Source organism: Anguilla rostrata, chromosome 2, assembly GCF_018555375.3.
Source record: "Anguilla rostrata isolate EN2019 chromosome 2, ASM1855537v3, whole genome shotgun sequence".
In the NCBI taxonomy this organism is placed as follows: Eukaryota; Metazoa; Chordata; class Actinopteri; order Anguilliformes; family Anguillidae; genus Anguilla; species Anguilla rostrata.
In genome coordinates this window covers 44023751-44041382 of record NC_057934.1, presented here as the reverse complement: position 1 = coordinate 44041382, position 17632 = coordinate 44023751, and the positions used below count along the sequence as shown (strand labels likewise).

The 17632-nt window shown below is 39.9% G+C and overlaps 1 protein-coding gene and 1 non-coding gene across 3 annotated transcripts in view; one reads left to right on the top strand and one right to left on the bottom strand.

The window, feature by feature from the left end:
* Nucleotides 1-2145: 2145 nt before the first annotated feature.
* Nucleotides 2146-2217, top strand: trnat-cgu (transfer RNA threonine (anticodon CGU)). The gene has a single exon. It is a non-coding gene; the product is annotated as a tRNA-Thr (tRNA).
* Nucleotides 2218-10559: 8342 nt separating this feature from the next.
* parn (poly(A)-specific ribonuclease (deadenylation nuclease)) overlaps nucleotides 10560-17632 on the bottom strand; it is a 24652-nt gene continuing 17579 nt past the window's right edge. The window contains exons 23-26 of one of the 2 annotated variants that reach the window (XM_064322429.1): nucleotides 16389-16546; nucleotides 16008-16099; nucleotides 14971-15125; nucleotides 10560-11510 (exon numbers count right to left, since the gene is read on the bottom strand). In XM_064322429.1, coding sequence (XP_064178499.1) covers nucleotides 11504-11510; nucleotides 14971-15125; nucleotides 16008-16099; nucleotides 16389-16546 — 412 coding nt within the window. In that variant the 3' untranslated portion in view covers nucleotides 10560-11503. The remainder of the gene's footprint in view (nucleotides 11511-14970; nucleotides 15126-16007; nucleotides 16100-16388; nucleotides 16547-17632) is intronic. The other variant, XM_064322428.1, reaches the window with a different exon arrangement.

Here is a 17632-nt window from a genome sequence, read left to right as displayed (position 1 = left end):
ATCAAGTCTTCTCCTCTCTGTGGTTCATTTCCTACCAATCAGGACTCGTACTGCCTGTACATTTATTACCAATAAAATCTTCCCATCTCTCTGGTCAATTTCTTACCAATCAGAACTCGTCCTGCCCGTCCATTTCTTACCAATCAAATCTTTTATTCTTTTCACAATTATTTCTTACCAGTCAGGACTTGTCATGTCTGTATGGTTCTTGCCAATCAACTGTGGCAGCACAACTTTTAAATGCACTGCGGCAAATTCCCGATGAGTGACAATATTGAAGAAAGCAGTGAAATATTATGTGATTCTCAGGGTAAGAAATTAAATTGTTAAAGGTTCTAGATGAAAACCAAGCTAACTGTTGTTTTATGGTAACAGACAATATATTACCTTCTACCACCTGATAGTAGTTTAGCTAGACTAGGTAGCTAACATTATGTTAGTGTCTAGCTAGCTAATTGAAATTTACCCGAAAGATCAGGTAAGGCAACCCCATGATGTAATTAGGTTATTAGCTATCGATGTGTTAGCTATTATTATGATGTTCTGTGGAGCAACGGCATGTATATCCTATTCCTGCAAAATTAGTCCAGACTATCTTCCCTTTCTCCCTGCCCCCGCCTCTACGGCCCCTGCAAGGATCAAATCATTGACCTCTTCCACTTCCAGTTCTGTAAGTTTATCTTTATTCTCCTTTCAAGCAGCTGTAATATGTAATATTTAATTTTTAATCTGACATTGCATGTGAGTGTGTCTCTGTCTCTTTGTGACATGTATGTGCCCTATACTATCAGTCCTGCACCTGCTACCAGCACCCCTCAGTCACTTCTTGTGCTGTCCTGCCTATGATCACTCCCTGTACTGTCCTGCCTGTGATCACTCCCTGTGCTGTCCTGCCTATGATCACTCCCTGTGCTGTCCTGCCTGTGATCACTCCCTGTGCTGTCCTGCCTGTGATCACTCCCTGTGCTGTCCTGCCTGTGATCACTCCCTGTGCTGTCCTGCCTATGATCACTTCCTGTGCTGTACTGCCTGTGATCACTCCCTGTGCTGTCCTACCTATGATCACTCCCTGTGCTGTCCTGCCTGTGATCACTCCCTGTGCTGTCCTGCCTGTGATCACTCCCTGTGCTGTCCTGCCTGTGATCACTCCCTGTGCTGTCCTGCCGGCAGTTGCTGCTTCGGCATATCCTCCAGCTCCATCCCCTCTCTTGGCTTCTGGAAGTGATTCAGTTTGGTTGCCCACAGAGACAAAGCTATGCATCCCGAACCACCTGCCCCAGCTCTGATCTGCAACCAGGCCCCACCAGAGCACTTCTTCAACCACAGGCTCCTTGTGTGGATTCCCTACCACCAGTGGAAGGTCAGTTTACTCCATCCAGAATGTGGCCAGCAGCTAACTGGGTGTGGTATTTATGAGAGGGTGTGGCAGCTCCTGGACAACCAGTATTTCCTTATGTACATACCTTATGTAACCCACCTGTCATCCGGTAAGACTAACTGCAAATTCATGTGGGCAATTCAGAACTGAGGTAACGGGTCATAGCTAGTACAAAGACAGACAGTGTTAAAAGAACAGTGGCTGAAGGACATTAAAAAGAAATAATAAAAAAAAACTTGTTCATACCCTTTTGTAAATAATATTTTTAATCTGGAATTCATATATTTTCGTAACAAGTCTTTTGTGTCAATCTTGAATAAAATCCTTTGTATTAATATTTTGTGCAATTTAATAAGATTGTGTTGTATTTTTTTTGGCTATTGTATATTTTGCTTTGAATTTAATAGCTATAATGTGTTTTCCTATTTATTTTTTCTGTTATTTAGAAGTGTTTAACTTCTCATGCTGTTAGATATACATTTCAAAAATCCTTTAAACCAAAGGTAATACATTAGAGGTGCGTATTTACATGCTACATATTATTCATTTCTTTTTATTCTGTATACATAGATGCAAATAAAGTATGAAATAGATCGTACAAATTCTTTATCTAATCATATTTGTATATGTCTCGCATGGAGATTGAACTCGCGAATTTTGCGTCTCCACCGATGTTCCCTTAAGAGGGAAATATATGCAACATATGTAGAATATATGTCGTCAACATAATTTCTCATTTAAACTGCAATACATGAAGAAAGAGCGCAGGCGCGGTGGCCAAGTGGTAAGGCGTCGGTCTCGTAAACCGAAGATCGCGGGTTCGAACCCCGTCCGTGCCTTTTTTTAAACGCGTAGTGTTCATTTTCGTCTTGCTCACCTAATAAATATTCTGCACAAGTTATTTTTCAGTAATGTCATATAATGAAGTAGTAAAATAAATAGAGCATGCGTGTTTAAAGTTACTCTGGCGCAAGTGCTGGGTGTGGATATTTAATCATCAGCGGGCTGACAAAAAAGTCAATTCTGGGTGGTAACTCTGGACTATGTTTTATTTTACGCGAAAGGATATCACATTGGGCCCCACCTCCCAAAGCTGATTTTTTTGCTGGCACCTGTCAGTGAGGTCTAACCGTCCTAACCCAGCCATAAGGTGCCCCAGACATTTCTTAACGAGTTTTCTTTTGTCCCCAGGTCGAATAAAATTTACTTTTCTGGGAGAAAGAATTAAGGCCAGAAGGGGGCAACAAATCGCCCTGAGCCTCAATATTTGTTATAACACAATATTCATAGGTGAACGCAATACACAGCGAAGCACAAAACCTGTGTGTGTGCGCGTGCGCGCGTATATAAAATTCGATTATTTAAAATATACAGGTCTAGACTGACAGGAGTGTAAACACGTGCTATAAATGTCAGTTCTTAATAATTTGTTATGCCATGATTTTGGATGATGGAAGATGCGAGAAGTGGCAGTAGGCATCGCTAAACTTGTGCAGCGCTTTGTGGCGAGTTTTATAAATGTTGTGACGTCTCTGGATTTCCAAGAATGTCAATTCCTTGTTTCTATATTTGGAGGTTGTTTCTAGGAAAATAAAATGTGTTAGAACTACACACCTCCACTCCGAGCCAGATGCGTGAAACTTGTCTCCTTTTAAAGCACCAGCACTGTCGCCAGTGCTGTCTCTTCAGAACGCTGTTTTCCACTTAGGAGCTGAGTGTCGATCCTCCTTAATTCAAACCATGAGAAGGGAGTGAAATGAGATGATCGTATATTCGGCTACTATGCTTGCTGTGGATACGTTTTGTAAAATGTTGTCTTTTTAAATCTTTATTTTCTCATGCGCCTCCCCCTCGTTTGGCCTCTTCGTACACAGTGGCGTGACCATGAAGAAATGTTTCAAGAGCAGGCGGTGGGATCTTAAAATGAGTTACCAACGCTAGACACGACTGCACTCCGCAGCATATACGTTCTTAAAGAAACAACGACATGAAATGAGACGTACGTGTCATGTTAGGCGGCTGAATTCATTGAAATTATCATGGTAAGTTTGAACGGATTCAATACGTTTCTTTTCTCATTTCAGAAGGGCTAATAACGTGTTTTATAGCGTGCTCACTCGCACGTCTCCTGGTTCACATGGTCGGAATAACTAGCAGGTGAGAATAATTTCTGCTTGTGGAATACAACTGGCATTATATCTGGAAATATCCGTTAAATGTTATTAGACATTGCGATTTTAGAATCGCCCTGGCTATTTTGGTGAAAATACCATTTCGCAGATGTGTAGACATTCTAATGAATAAATAATGTAGGTTTTATAGCCTTCTCATCATGTCTGAGTACAGACAGATTGTGTCTGAGCGATCTACCTGAAGTCCCCCGGGAAGCACCGAGGACACAGTCTGAGACTCAATCAGGTTAAACGCCCAGTGGTGACTTCATAATGCATAGCCAGTCTCAGACTTAATATTTTATTTGGTAGAATACGGTTGGTCCTATTTATAGACTTATGCAACAACAGGCGAAGATCCACGAAAAATGCAGCGCACGTGTTGACGAATAGGCAAGGTTAAGTAATGTTGTAAAATAGTCAAATCGTTACTTCACTGGTCCTAGCCTAATCATTGTCTCAAAAGTTCCACATCGTCATTGTCAACAAAAGCAAACATGGGCCTGCGATAGTTTATTTCATGTTTTTTTAGGCAATTGCAATGTTCGTCTTTATAGCCTACAAAAGAAGAATTATATAAAGCGACTGCCAGGTTAGTTTTTACAGTAGCCTATGGGCTAGGGCTGCAGATCACTGTTAATATGCTTTGGAGCTAAACAAAGAAAAACTTGGTACATTTTTTAAATAGAAATTAACCAAATATAGTCTATTATGCTACGTTCTTGCACAAGTGTAGCCTAGCCTAGTTGTTACAAGTATTTGGTTATTGGTGATACATTACGTTCTAAAAATCGCATTTAAAGTGATCAGGGTTCAAGGCGAGCAAAGCATCCGTTGGATAGCCAGCTACGGGACAAAGAAATGGTTTGGTCGCAAGACCAACAATATAAATTACAAAACACACACACAGTTTAATTCTAGATATGCCTTGCTAGCGTTGAGGGAAATGACAAACAACGAAAAGTTATTGGCCTAGTTATGGAAAAGGGAAAAGCCCAGCGTTTTGCTTGAAATGATGCCTGTCGCTGGTGACATCAGATACGGGATTTTGGGGGCTAGATGAGTTTTATTACAATCCAACTGGCCCGCAAAGTCCCGCTTCTGGCACGCGCTGTTTCAACAGAGAACCTCCTCCAACTTCATTACAATTATTTAACTTCATTAATTTATATTGTCTAAGCAGGGGCCCGCTGACATTGATATAGACACTGTATAGGGAATTTGACACCGGTAACTCATCAGTGTTTGGATGCCATGGATTTTCTGTGCAGTGACTCTCTAATCTCGAGTTACAAATAATCGGTGATACACTTTCCTGATATTTTTCTTCTTTCAAAGTAACAGCAGACTGAATCGATGCAATCGGCTGACAAGCAGTAAATTAATGTTTGCAATGCCGCAGGGAGAATGAGGGGCTTTTGGGGGCAGTTGTGTTTCAATTTCACCATCATAATGCCCCTAAAAATCCTTATTGCTCTTGCACGTATCACGGTTAATGCAAACAACTAGGCTATATTCTCCAGTTAGCTTCACGAATTGCAGTTCATTGTCGTAGCCTATAGGTCAAGTTATAATGTATAGCTAGTTCCTGTATTTATTGGAATCTCGCACTTCCGCCGTATTAATAGGCAAATAAATGTGGCAGAATCTCTGCTTTTTAACTGGGATATGCTTTGTGTCCAGTGTTTTTTTAAAAATATCTATTATGTTTTCTAAGTAACATTGTTGTTTGAGTATAATGAGCAAATTTGACCACAAATATTGAACAAATAACGAGCTGCAAATATAGGCTACTGACAACAACGTTCAGGGGTATTTATGGTAGAAATGCTTTACTCGATTTGTTAAGACGGATTTTTATAAAACTATGATTTATCACTTTGATATGTGTATTCACCCCACATGTTCTCATAGCAATTTTGCTGTTGTAAATGAAAACTGTGAATGAGCATTTTGGCCAAATATGGAATATTTGATATTCTGAATTGAATTATGCAAGCAGAATGTTTCTGTCAATGAATAAACTCTACGATAGTTTGCAACTATTGCTCCTGAAGATGCTCTTATAGAAAAATAATGATATCTCTCCCTCTCTCTCTCTCTCTCTCTCTCTCTCTCTCTCTCTCTCTCTCTCTCTCTCTATTTTGTCCAGTAACTTGGCCAAACATTGGTAACATTCTATCCATTTTGGAACCATAATCAGGTTCCAAAATGAAACCCTTAGCCCCACCATCACATTTCTCCTAGAATTGTTAAAATCAGTATATCAGCACCTGCTTGCTGTTTGTCCTGGAATTGTGCCACGTACGTTTATCTGCTTATACTTGACATTTTTGGGACATTCAGAATAATTGGTATTTATGAATGGAATGTGAACGTGTAAAATGTTACAGCTTATAGTTGGACTGATAGCTAGAATCCTTTTTTTTTTACCTATGGGTTTGCGTGAGATCCAACACGGTGAGCCAGTGATAGCAAGAGCTGTAATTCAGCAAAGATCACACAAAATGGATGTAAATACCCTCAAAGCTGGCAGTCTGCACTTGAACTTACATTCATTGTTTCATTTCAAATCCAATGTGCTGGAACAGACCTACAACAACAAACATTGTTTTACTGTCCAAATAATTACGGACTGCATGGTACCTCTCTTGGTCATTGAGAATTTATTTACTTAATCATTAACACACACTACACATTACACATTACATTTGGAAATGCCTTCAAAATACTTCTCTTGAGCTGTAAGTTTGAATGACACCAAATGCAGTACATGTTGTCAATGAATGCATCTTAACTGTGTGTGGAAAAAGTAAACAATTTGTCATTCTTTTCTAAAAGGGTCTCAAACCCCAGGTTGGGAACTACTGCCATGTAACATGGCATACAATTTGAACAATGACCCATCACTTCATTTAAGCCACAGTGGGATAAAAAGTTAACTGTTTCAATACCATTATGGTGAAGAATATTCCTCCAGGACCGACAATGTCCCCCAAGGTACCCTTTTTTTTCATAATTTTGGCTGTTGTCAGCCTTGCAGTGGAACCTGACTCTTTGCTACCCATGCAGCTATATTTTATTTGTGTATTTATTTGGAAGAATTTTGTTTCTTTGGCAGGCTGGATGGAGGACTCATCAGTTTTCAACTGATGCCCTCTGCTTTCAGTCCTTTGGTACAAAACCCCCTTTATTATTTAATTCTACTTACTAGGCTATCTATTGAATAGTAGCTGGAGTAACATCATTGATGTCAATTACATTTACTGTTCTTTAAAGTCAAAGAGGCCTTCAAATGGATAAGAGGGCAGTATGGCCAAAAAAAGCACCAGCTGAAAAACATCAGGTGACTTAACTACAGAGTCTCATTTATAGTACAGCAAACAATTCTACTGTTGCTGCAATACATATTGAAAATAATATTAAGGAAAATATTATTAAGGAATCAAGTTTACAAAAATATAACAACATTGCAAGCAAATAGCAACACTTAAGATTAGAATTCCAGGTGTCCTATGGACACATCATGCATTATTAAGAATAAATGTGGGTAAAGAGCCAAGACAGGTAAATACAAATGTATTAAATGTTCAATTGTTGACAAAATGTAAATGCAGAACAGTTTAAAGAGGTGTGACTTTAGCAGATTATGGGATGTAAAATTGCTGTATTAGGTACCTTAAGTCAGTCACTGATAAGAGAAATCAGAGAACAAATGTATGGTCTGGTGACAGAAGATGACCTAATGGGATTAGAGTGTGAGACAAAACTAGGCATTATGTTCTTGTCTACCATTGTTTCAATCAAAGACTTCATATAGAGTTTATATCGATGCTCTTAAATATTATGGAAAGGAAACTGTTAAAGTTACTATTCCAAATAGAAATTTAACCACAAAGTTGGTACAAAACATGACATAGCATCCAAATATCCACAATGAATGGAAAAGGCAAAGTATATTGATATAACAGAGGGCAACTATAGTTGGCTTTTAATATCAATAGTTGGCAAAAATTACTTTTCAGTGTGTAATGCATAAAAGCATATATTCAGCAGTATTAAAGTTGATGTGGTTGTTGGTTAATGAAGAATTACCCAAAGAACACTTCTTGATGGCTTAATGAGTCTTCAGCTGCTAACTGAATCCCATTTTAATATCCTGCAACATACACTATTTATGGCTGGAAGATAAGGAGGAAGTCAGTGTAGTTATATTGTAGTGAGCATCTAGTCAGCAGCCATACCACCTACATCTGCCAAATGGCTGAAGCTAAGCAAGTGTGGGCTTGGTTAGTCCTTGGATGTGCAAACTTCCGTCTAGTTGAATAAACCCCAATGCCCTAGTGTGGTGATGGGGAAACTATGCTGTAGGAGATGTTGTCTTTCAGATGAGACGTTAAACTGAGGTCCTGACTCACCGTGGCCATTAAAGACCCTGTAACACTTGAGTAGGGGATTCCCTGGTGTCCTGGCTAAATTCCCAACCTGGTTCTCTCAACCAGCCATTTAATCATCCTGATTTAATTGGCCAAAAATAGTTCTCCACCTTAGTGAGTCAGTGTTCTAGTGCAAAATGGCTGCCATGCTACACATTGGTGGTGGGTGAGGTGAGCAGCTGGAAAAGTGCTATATAAATGCCATGATTCATTCATTCATTCCTCTAGCGAGTGAGAAGGAAGGGGCAGGAGAACATTTTAGTAGTTACACTCTTCCTCCAAGCTATACAATGAATAATGTAGTAGATATGCAATGCACTGCTTTTGGCAGGGGGGTGAAAAGAATGGCAATGTAACATTCGATTTATTATCACAACTGTTTGAGCATTCTTGTGGCCTGACAGCCAACGGTAGGGATAGCAAACGTTTAAAGGCAGTATACACAATATTGCTGAAAAATCTTTCCCTTGATCTTTTCCTTTTTATAATACAAAATAATTTCCTTGTATAAGTACTGTGTATGGAATACCGCATTTAGATGGAACACTAATTTTAATTTTAATATCACATGGCTATTAAAATTGCTGGGGATGTATGCAGATGACCTCGTAAGTCATTGAAATTCTGTACATTCAACAGAAGTGTGTGGTTCCTTCCCAACTGAACTGAATCTACATGACATGGCAGGGTACATTTGTCCCCACTTTCTCAAGTTTGTATTAATGGTAAAATAGTCTAAAGAAATCTCAAGTAGCACAGGGTCTGCTATTATTAATAATAGGCACATTTTTTTGCACCTACTGTATGCAGTTTAGTTTGGAGTTCTCCATATTGTCATACCTAAGAGAAATAGTTATTGCACAAAACATTCAGTAAAACTGATATGTTCAATCAATAATTAAATTTTAATGAAACTAATCTTTGATACAAGGAAAGATGTATAATAATGGAAATCATTTTTCCTCTATTGGGTATGCAATTTCTGTATGCAAGATTTTTGTTTATTACTTGGGGTGGGGGACTGTACAAAGATATTAGCAAGAACACTATTTCCCATTTCCCACCCCTTGACAACAACAAATGAAATGAGCAAATCAAAACATATTAACAACAGTCAACTACCGCAGTGAAGGACTGGCGGATTCCACCGGTGGTCATTTAGCCAGATGCAGATCAGACCAGTCTCTCTAAGTCTGCGTTGTGCAAATTCAACATGTCTTTCACTAGCTGAAACAGCAGTGTTGCTAAGCAAAAAAAAACATTTTTTAAATGAAGCATTTACACCAGTTCTCACATAAATGTTGGGTTTCCTGCTTGGATAAGAAAGCTTTTCCAGTAGAGAATACCATTCATTGGAAAGCACCCCTTTGAAAAATGGACAGAAAAATAGAGCCATGCTTTTTTTTCATTTTTCATGAGTAAAGTCCTTTGAAAACGTATCAATATTTTAATGAAAATCATGATTGAAAACCTTCGTACAGATTCAGTTTCAGTAGAGTTTTAGGAGCGAAGGACAAAATAATATTTACAAATTGTATGAAATAGTTCCAAGCAACAGTTCGCATTGTCACAACTACAATTTAGATTCCTGACCTGACCACTTTTTTGGCTAAAATGCAACTCCCGTCTTTACAGCATTTATATTCAGCATAATCCTTGTGCAGGATCAGAGGCACAAATGTTTTGCCAGTCACTCAATTCACAAATAATTTCTCCATATAAGCAGATTAATTTACTTATGACTGTTCCGTTAACTTTAGTTGTTTGAACAATGTCAAAAGATGCATTTTGTATTTGAATGATCCGTTATAAGGGATAAGGGGCCCGTTGAATCCTTTATTCATCTGGGTTCTTCTTGGTCGTCTGCAAAATGTCAAAACCTTCATTCCAGCATTCAAACAAAGCAGCAGGCTTTCAAAGAAACTAGATCAAATCAGCCATGGTAGCTTCCATGTCAACAGAGCTCAAGAGTTTAGGGGTACTTGCATGACGGCAGGGGTCAGACAGCCTACTAAAGTAAATGGCCATGAAAATAAAACAGCAGCACTTAGTGTCTTATTTTAATTGAGAAAGTGTGTTCGGTGGAGTTCTGTAGCCACACACACTGCCAAGAAACCAGGACCGAACACATTCAGCTGACCATTGCTGACAGGCGAATGGATACAATAATTAAGGGGCTGTAAATCAAACAAATCAAGAGCGGGGCTTTACCTGCTCACCTAGCCACAGCCACCTCACACACTGGGCATTTGTACAAGCGACAATTATAATAACCTCACCAAGTTTGAAAATAAATTTCCTGGCTCTTGTCAACATCAAGTAGAGACACATACTTGGAACAACTCTTGGCTCCACTTGCAGAGATGGCACAAAAAGTGGAGTTACACCAGATGATCCAAACATTTACACATATCTGACATTTGGAGAATAGTCTCTGTAAACTTACAGGAGTCAATACCTCAAATCTGAGGTTGGTACCGACACATGTGAATGATGTATTGAGGTGCTCAACAGGTTCCAATTTATTAGCTCTACATTCAACAGAACACGAACAAAAGAAATGCAACACTGGCATACTAAGAAACATTCTTTTATTTTTTTCCCCATTTAAGGAAATACTTTACATTTTATGGTACAAAAATGCACATATTAACACATTTTGCAAAACATTCTTTGACACAGTAGCAATGATCTGCAGGGAGTGGCTAGCACAACAAAGACTGACATGGAACAAAATTTGACATACAAAAAACCCAACTACATAACCTTTCTAGAAAAAGATGGAAAATGTCAATACGGAATAAACAACAGCATTACTGTTAGCTAAAAACTGGGAGGACTGTGGTCTACATATTTAAAAAGGAAAGACAAATGGAATTAAAATCTTACATTTTCTAATGACTCATTTTCTATTTTTACGGTATCAGTCAAGTCACATATAATAAACACCTACACATTCATTAATGTTGTTCTTATTTCAACACCATCCACTCTGTAAACACTCAGTGTGAATAACATTGGAAATTAAAACAAATAAACAAATTACAATACACAACACAACAGAAAGTGAGATCCCCCTCCTCCCAGTCACACAGCACTGTCCAAGCACAGTGAGGCATCAGTATGACCATATGAAATGTACAGCATTGTGTGGAAGATGGAAGTTCAAGGGGGGTGGGGGGTGGGTGGGTGTATGGTGTACAGCACTGATACAATCATCAGAGGGTTGTTTTTCTCCAAGAATGACATTGGGTCAAATGGGGCAAAATCTAAAGCTCTGGGGGGAAAAAAGCAAAAAAAAAAAAAACTACACAACAGAAAAAGAGCAGCAGATTCATATTTCTGTGACCAACTTACACGGACCGTTTTTACCCGTTAAACACTGAAATTTTCTTATGGCTTTTTAGACTGTTGGGTGTGGCTGCCATGGGAATTGTCCGGTTTGGGGGATTTCAGCGACCTTTAAGGTTTCATGCTACCAGACATTTGGGACATCAAACAAGGTTGAAGAGGTTGTGTCAGCACCTGCAACAAAACAGAACTGAATTAGATCAAACGAAGCCTTGATCAAATGATTGCATCACAAGCCGCAATTCTGAGCAGAAAACATGTCAGTTCAGTCAGTTATGGCCATCGATGGTGCTTACATCACCTTGCTAAGCAGGAAATACATGTTTGAAAAATTTTTATTCTTGAGGAGAAACAAAAAAGGTTTATGGGCAGTTTAATGAATCAAAACTCCTGAAAACGTAACATTGCTAGCAGTGCAATTTCCGTTTAGTTCAGAGCAGGTTTGGAAGAAAGTGGACTGAATTACCATGCTTAAATTGATTAATACAAACAAAAACAGTTCCACATTACTTAAAAAGGACACCGGCCATCACAGGGGTGAGACTGCTCCAAATACAAAATAAATTAAAAAAATTCATCCTCAAAACCATCCAGTCCTTTCACAATGGCATCACTGAGAAGCCACACAGACTCCACGTGCTCACTGCTGTCTGTTCATCCCCCATGTACCCGCAGGCACCTGGGTCCTACTGCCTTTCAACAAGCACGGACCCAGCCTCCTAAGAGAGCTGATCTAACAATGCAGAAAATGGGCGACTGCGTGCCACACAACCCTGCTCGCCAGGGCATTTGTATTCAGAGATGCAAGTGGAGCTTGATGAAAAGGTACATGCCCTGCATCAATTCCCTGTAAAGTTATGACTGGCCACATCGCATTCTCTGGCTTTAATAGTCAGGCGGTTTTGACTGTTCTACTGTGTGCCCTGTGCACATGACAGACACGCTGCAGTACTTCATGCTGTCCTTCACATTCTGCCCACACGTGGTGGGGTAAGTCACTGAATTCAACAGGGTAGAGCAGATTGAGGAAGAGAGGGGGGGAAAAAAACCATGACAAGCCACTCAAGTGGAGCAGGGGGATAGGTTTACCCTTTCTGCCTATGCGGTTATATTTAGAGCTTCAAAAGAACCAGTGAACATTGGAAACAGGAGGCCACGATGCGCCAAACAGAAAGCATAAGAAGCCGATCCAGACTCCTAATTTGCCTTTATTCCTGTTCTGTCCTAGCATAACAAACATAACCCGTTTTATTATACCGCTCATGTTTGAATTTGCCAAACTGGATTTTCTGGCAGATGCCACCATCTGAAATTATTAAATTATATAAACAATAATGAATAATCAAAAACCATTTTCCCCTTCTTCACATTAAATTACGATAAATGTATTTGCTTTCTTATCCTGCACAAATCAACATGTGTAAGTTAATACAGATATATCCAGAGTTTAGAAGATCACGTTACTTTGTTTTTGCATTTGTCTCACGTGACTGTCTGGCCCATCAGATATTAAATCACAGCTGAAGTGAACATGTGAGCTGTTATCATGAACAGAGAGAACGGAGTAGACCATCTCGGGGTGGAAATGCCGAACAATTCTGCTTCCGAGTGCCAAAGGTCCAAAGACGACCTCTTGTCAAAATGCACGCTCTCTAACAGCAGCTATATGACCAGAGGAAACTGGACTTGCAGTAGGATGTTCCTTGGCACAGATGATGGAGCAGCGGGTAATGCTAAATGGACGAGGACATGGCACTGCTTCTCTTGGAAACTTTGTTAGTCTTAAACATAGGAGGGATGGTGCCGAATACAAATACCATATTCGGCAACACTGGAATAATGCATTCTTCCCGAATGTTCTCCTGCCGAATTCAGCCATTATAAGGATTCTGATCTCCCCCCATCTCCTTGATGCGATTTGCTCAGAAGTCAGAACCAAATTTTCTCAATTAGACACACGCGCACACACAACTGCAGTCTCTGTGACTATTTTATTTCTCCAGTTTAGATAGTGATATATAAAGTCAAAATAATCTCAGAATTTTCAAGTTCTAGTTCTGCTTGGTTTGGCACTTGTGGGCATGGTTGACTTGCTTTTGATTATTAAATTATGAACCTGATTAGAGATCCTGTTCCTTTTTTCCCATGAATTACACAGAAGTTGCATTTAGTTTTTAACCTGTACGTAATCTAGAAATATCAGAATGGCAGTGATTGTATAGGGGGGATCTTGACTTTGAAAAAATATTTATAATGGAATAAAAGTGCTCTTGATACTGAAAGCCATTTCGCGAGCTTGAACTACGGATCTAGATCCGTGGTCATGTCGACAAACCGACAAACCGCTAACAAAACACTGGCCTGCGAGCACTTTCCCCCCCCCCATTTCCATAAATACTACAAACATGCACAAGAAGACTAAAACATATTCTGAAATCTGAGATGTTACAAATGGGGAACATCAATACGAAACACTTTGTGGGATATGTGCCACGGTGTACTTTTTTTTTTTTTGTTCGTTTTTTTATTTAAGAAGGCCATAGCCAACCAAATGATCAAAAATCTGCGGGCACCAATCAGATTGGGCAGAGTTCACTTATCCAGACATGGGGAAGCTTTGTAGACTCGGTATCTGGAATTGAGGTTGTGACTCGCAGGACCCGACACACTTTAGCATTTTTGTGTTAAGCCAAGGTATCATTTCAGCATGCACATGCCAAATTTCACCAAGAAATGTGGCAACCCACAGCACACTCACCTGAGCAATTGCAAGAGCCATACCTGGCCCAAAATGGCAAAGTGTGTACTTGGCATTATCATGCATATGAATATGGTAATGTTAAATAGTTATCTTTTTTTAAAGCCAAGACTATTTATCTCATGCTTGGTAGTTAAAGATTAGCTTTCCCTTGCAGGCTTCTAGGTCTTAACCATCAGCCTGCACAGTTATTAATACCTTCTATTCTCATATTTCAGCACTTGATTGAAAAGAAATGACCGATTTTGTTTAACAGTTTTGTACATGAGATATTGTGAGAGAGTTCAGATTTACAAATAAAATTCTTTGTTGTACTAAATGTAATTTTTTTCCCCCATTCAGATAAAAGGGCTGTAATTCCGTAACATCACAAATAGCCTGGAGATGTGACCATATTACTGTGATCACAGGTATAAAAGTTTCATTTGTAAAATGAAAAATAGGGAGAAATAAGTTTATGAAATATACTGCCAGACCATTAGAGCGGGCAGGCTTTCTCTATACATTTCAGGATCATAGAATGACATTTCAAAGACAAAAGGATCATGGAAGACAATCCCTCCCAAAATACTTTGTTAGTGCACTGCGCTGGCAGATTCTCTACATAACATATCCATGTCCTTTAATCTAGCTTTAAGAATTAAAGTTAAGAAATTGTTCAGCTACCTAACAATGGCCAATATTACAACACCTATTGATTCTGGATGTCATGGTGTAACCTTGGGAACATAACAGGTATTCACTAAATTTTTTGGAAACCTTGATTTACCACAGGCTAATACAGGTATGGAATTTGAAATGTCCCCAAAAAGCAAATACGATTAAAATTTCAACGTTATGAAAATGGCCATTCAAGCTGGCAGCGGACTTGCTCACCTTCGGTCTTCCTCTTCTTGTTTTTGCGGCCTTTCTTGCCCTGAGTGGCAGACAGCAGAGGCCAGGTGCTGGTGTTGGCATTCCCATCCTCCTCTGTGCCATCGTAGGCCTGCTCTTCCTGAATGGGGCTCATGTTCCTTTTCTCTGCTGATGGCCTGTAAAAACAGTCACGTGAGGGAGGGGAGGGCGTATTCACAGCGGTACTGATGGAAATAGTCAAGACTACAACTCCCATCAGCACCTAAGGAAGGAAGCTCACAGTTTGCCATTCCAGAGATCTCATTCTACGTTCTCATGCTATGTGCACCTTCATGTGATACCCAAAATTAGCCTACACTCGTGCACACATCTAACAGAGGAGGAATTTTCCATTGAAGACTAAAACCTCACGATTAACATCATGTAATCACAATATACTCATCTGAGCAATGTGTGTCTTACTGACAGTGTGATGTAGTCACCAGGCAATTTAAATTTCACATTCTTCTAAAAAATTAGTTCCAAATAATGATTAGAATTTTGGCTACCTTAATTTGTAATCCAGTTAAAGATATTAGCCTTTAGAAGCAATCTTCATTTTAATGTCTATTTTACTTCACAACTAGTTAACAGCATGCATTAATCCATTGCAGGTCAGCCACATTATTCCACTGAAACTCAAAACTGCCCAGATTCTCGTCAAACACAGCCCCCCCACCACGGTGCTGCAGGCAAACATAAATTAAGCTGTCTAAACTTAACCATCATGTGATGCCACACAGCAATTTGTGGCGCTTTAGTCATCATACTGATCAAAATGAAACAATCGGTTTTCTTCCCTCAAAGGCCATTTAAGGAATCTGGAGTAGGATTCATAAGGTCTTTGTACCACCAGCTAAACAGGCGCACAGATAGTATCCCGGCACCAGACTCACTGGTACGTGTCGATTATGACTGTAAACAAAGAGCAAAGACCCATTCTCAAAGAAACTCTCTGCATGTGAAATCTGCATGTTGTTAGGAGAAAGTAAGGGGATGCAGGGGCAGAGGCAACATACTGACTTTAACCAGCTGTCTTCCGACCTGCTGTCCACGACATCAGCGTACGATGGAACCGGCCCACCCTCCGCCGTCCTGCCAGTACTCAGCGCTGCCAGGAAACACACATTTTTTTTTTCTTGACAAACCTCCACAAACGAGACTGGCATTTAGTTGATATTGCATTTCGCACAATGTACTGAATACTGAAGGCCAAGAAGCCCAGGGTGCACATTTGAGCAACAGCAAATAAGCAAAAAATTTAATCTGGCACCATTCTCAAAATCCACTCCAACCTCAAGACAGTTTCAGAAGCAAATAAGTGCCGAGATAAATCTGATTCTCAGAAAAAGTATAACTGAATTGGGGGGGAAAAATGAAAAGGGAAGTCTCATTCCTACCGTCGGTTTTCATCTTTTTGTTCTTCTTGTCGACGGTGGAGTGACTCCAGGTGCCACTGTGGCTGACTGCTTCGCTACCCTCAACGTCACCCTCCTCAGGCTCGTCAGAGCCCTGCTCCTCCTGAATAGGACTGATGCTCCTCTTCCCAGTGAAGGTCCTGGCACACACATTCAGAGACATCACCACCCATCCTCCACCATACAGGGACATGCACATTCTCATACATAGTTTCCACAGGGCCAGCTGGTACACATTCAGTGCCTCCACATAAACAGCTTCAAGTTCAGAATACAGCTTCATATTATGTGCCAAAGGACTTTCTGGTGAACGATCACTCCTGTACTGTCTATACACTGTACAACATGCACTATCAAATTTCATTAACTCATATTCCAAATATGGCTGTGTTAGATTTCACCACAATTCACCCATTCAATAAAATGTGCATATGGACGTCCAGCAAATTCTTAAATTTGTTTGTATGGGATACTGACTCATTATATTTTACAGAACAGGCCAGTTTTTAAGATAAGCTTTAAGTGTTTTCAGGTCAGTTTGCTTTAAAAAAAAAATAAACACCAACCTTGTGGACTGAAATGGCTCATCCAAGGCATTCAACAAGTACACAAGGCACTGTAATATATAACTAATAAAATGCTTCCGCAGTTCTTGCACAAAATCACACATCTGGACACAAGACTGAAAGGTATATATATATATATATACACATACATACATACACACACACACACACACACACACATATATACACACACGATACTGAAATGATTAGGAGACTAATATTCCCACAGATTAATGAATTTAGCAAGATTATGTAATGCATAAGGCCAATAAATACTTTAGATGAGCAGTCTGTGGGTTCAGCCAGAGTCCCTGTCTGTAATCGGTGAGCCCCTCCCCACTTCCTGAGGTCACAGCCGGGTGTCCCCTCTCTGGCGTAGGCTGTGCAGGCACGGCACACAGCCAGCATACACATTTTACTCAATGAGAAATTACCAAACTGCTATTAGTTTCCCTGTGAAAGACAGATTCCACCCTAAACGTGAGACCCTGACATCAGGACTTGCCTTAAGGTTCCTGCTTTAGTCCTAATGGAAGAACCGTGAAGCAACACTCCAGGAACTGTGAGTGAGTTTTAAGCCGTTGGAAAGAAAGGCAACCTTAACTCTTTCTGAGGAGTGCCCAGTGGCCATGGCTGGAAGCAGAAGCTAAGCTGTGCCCT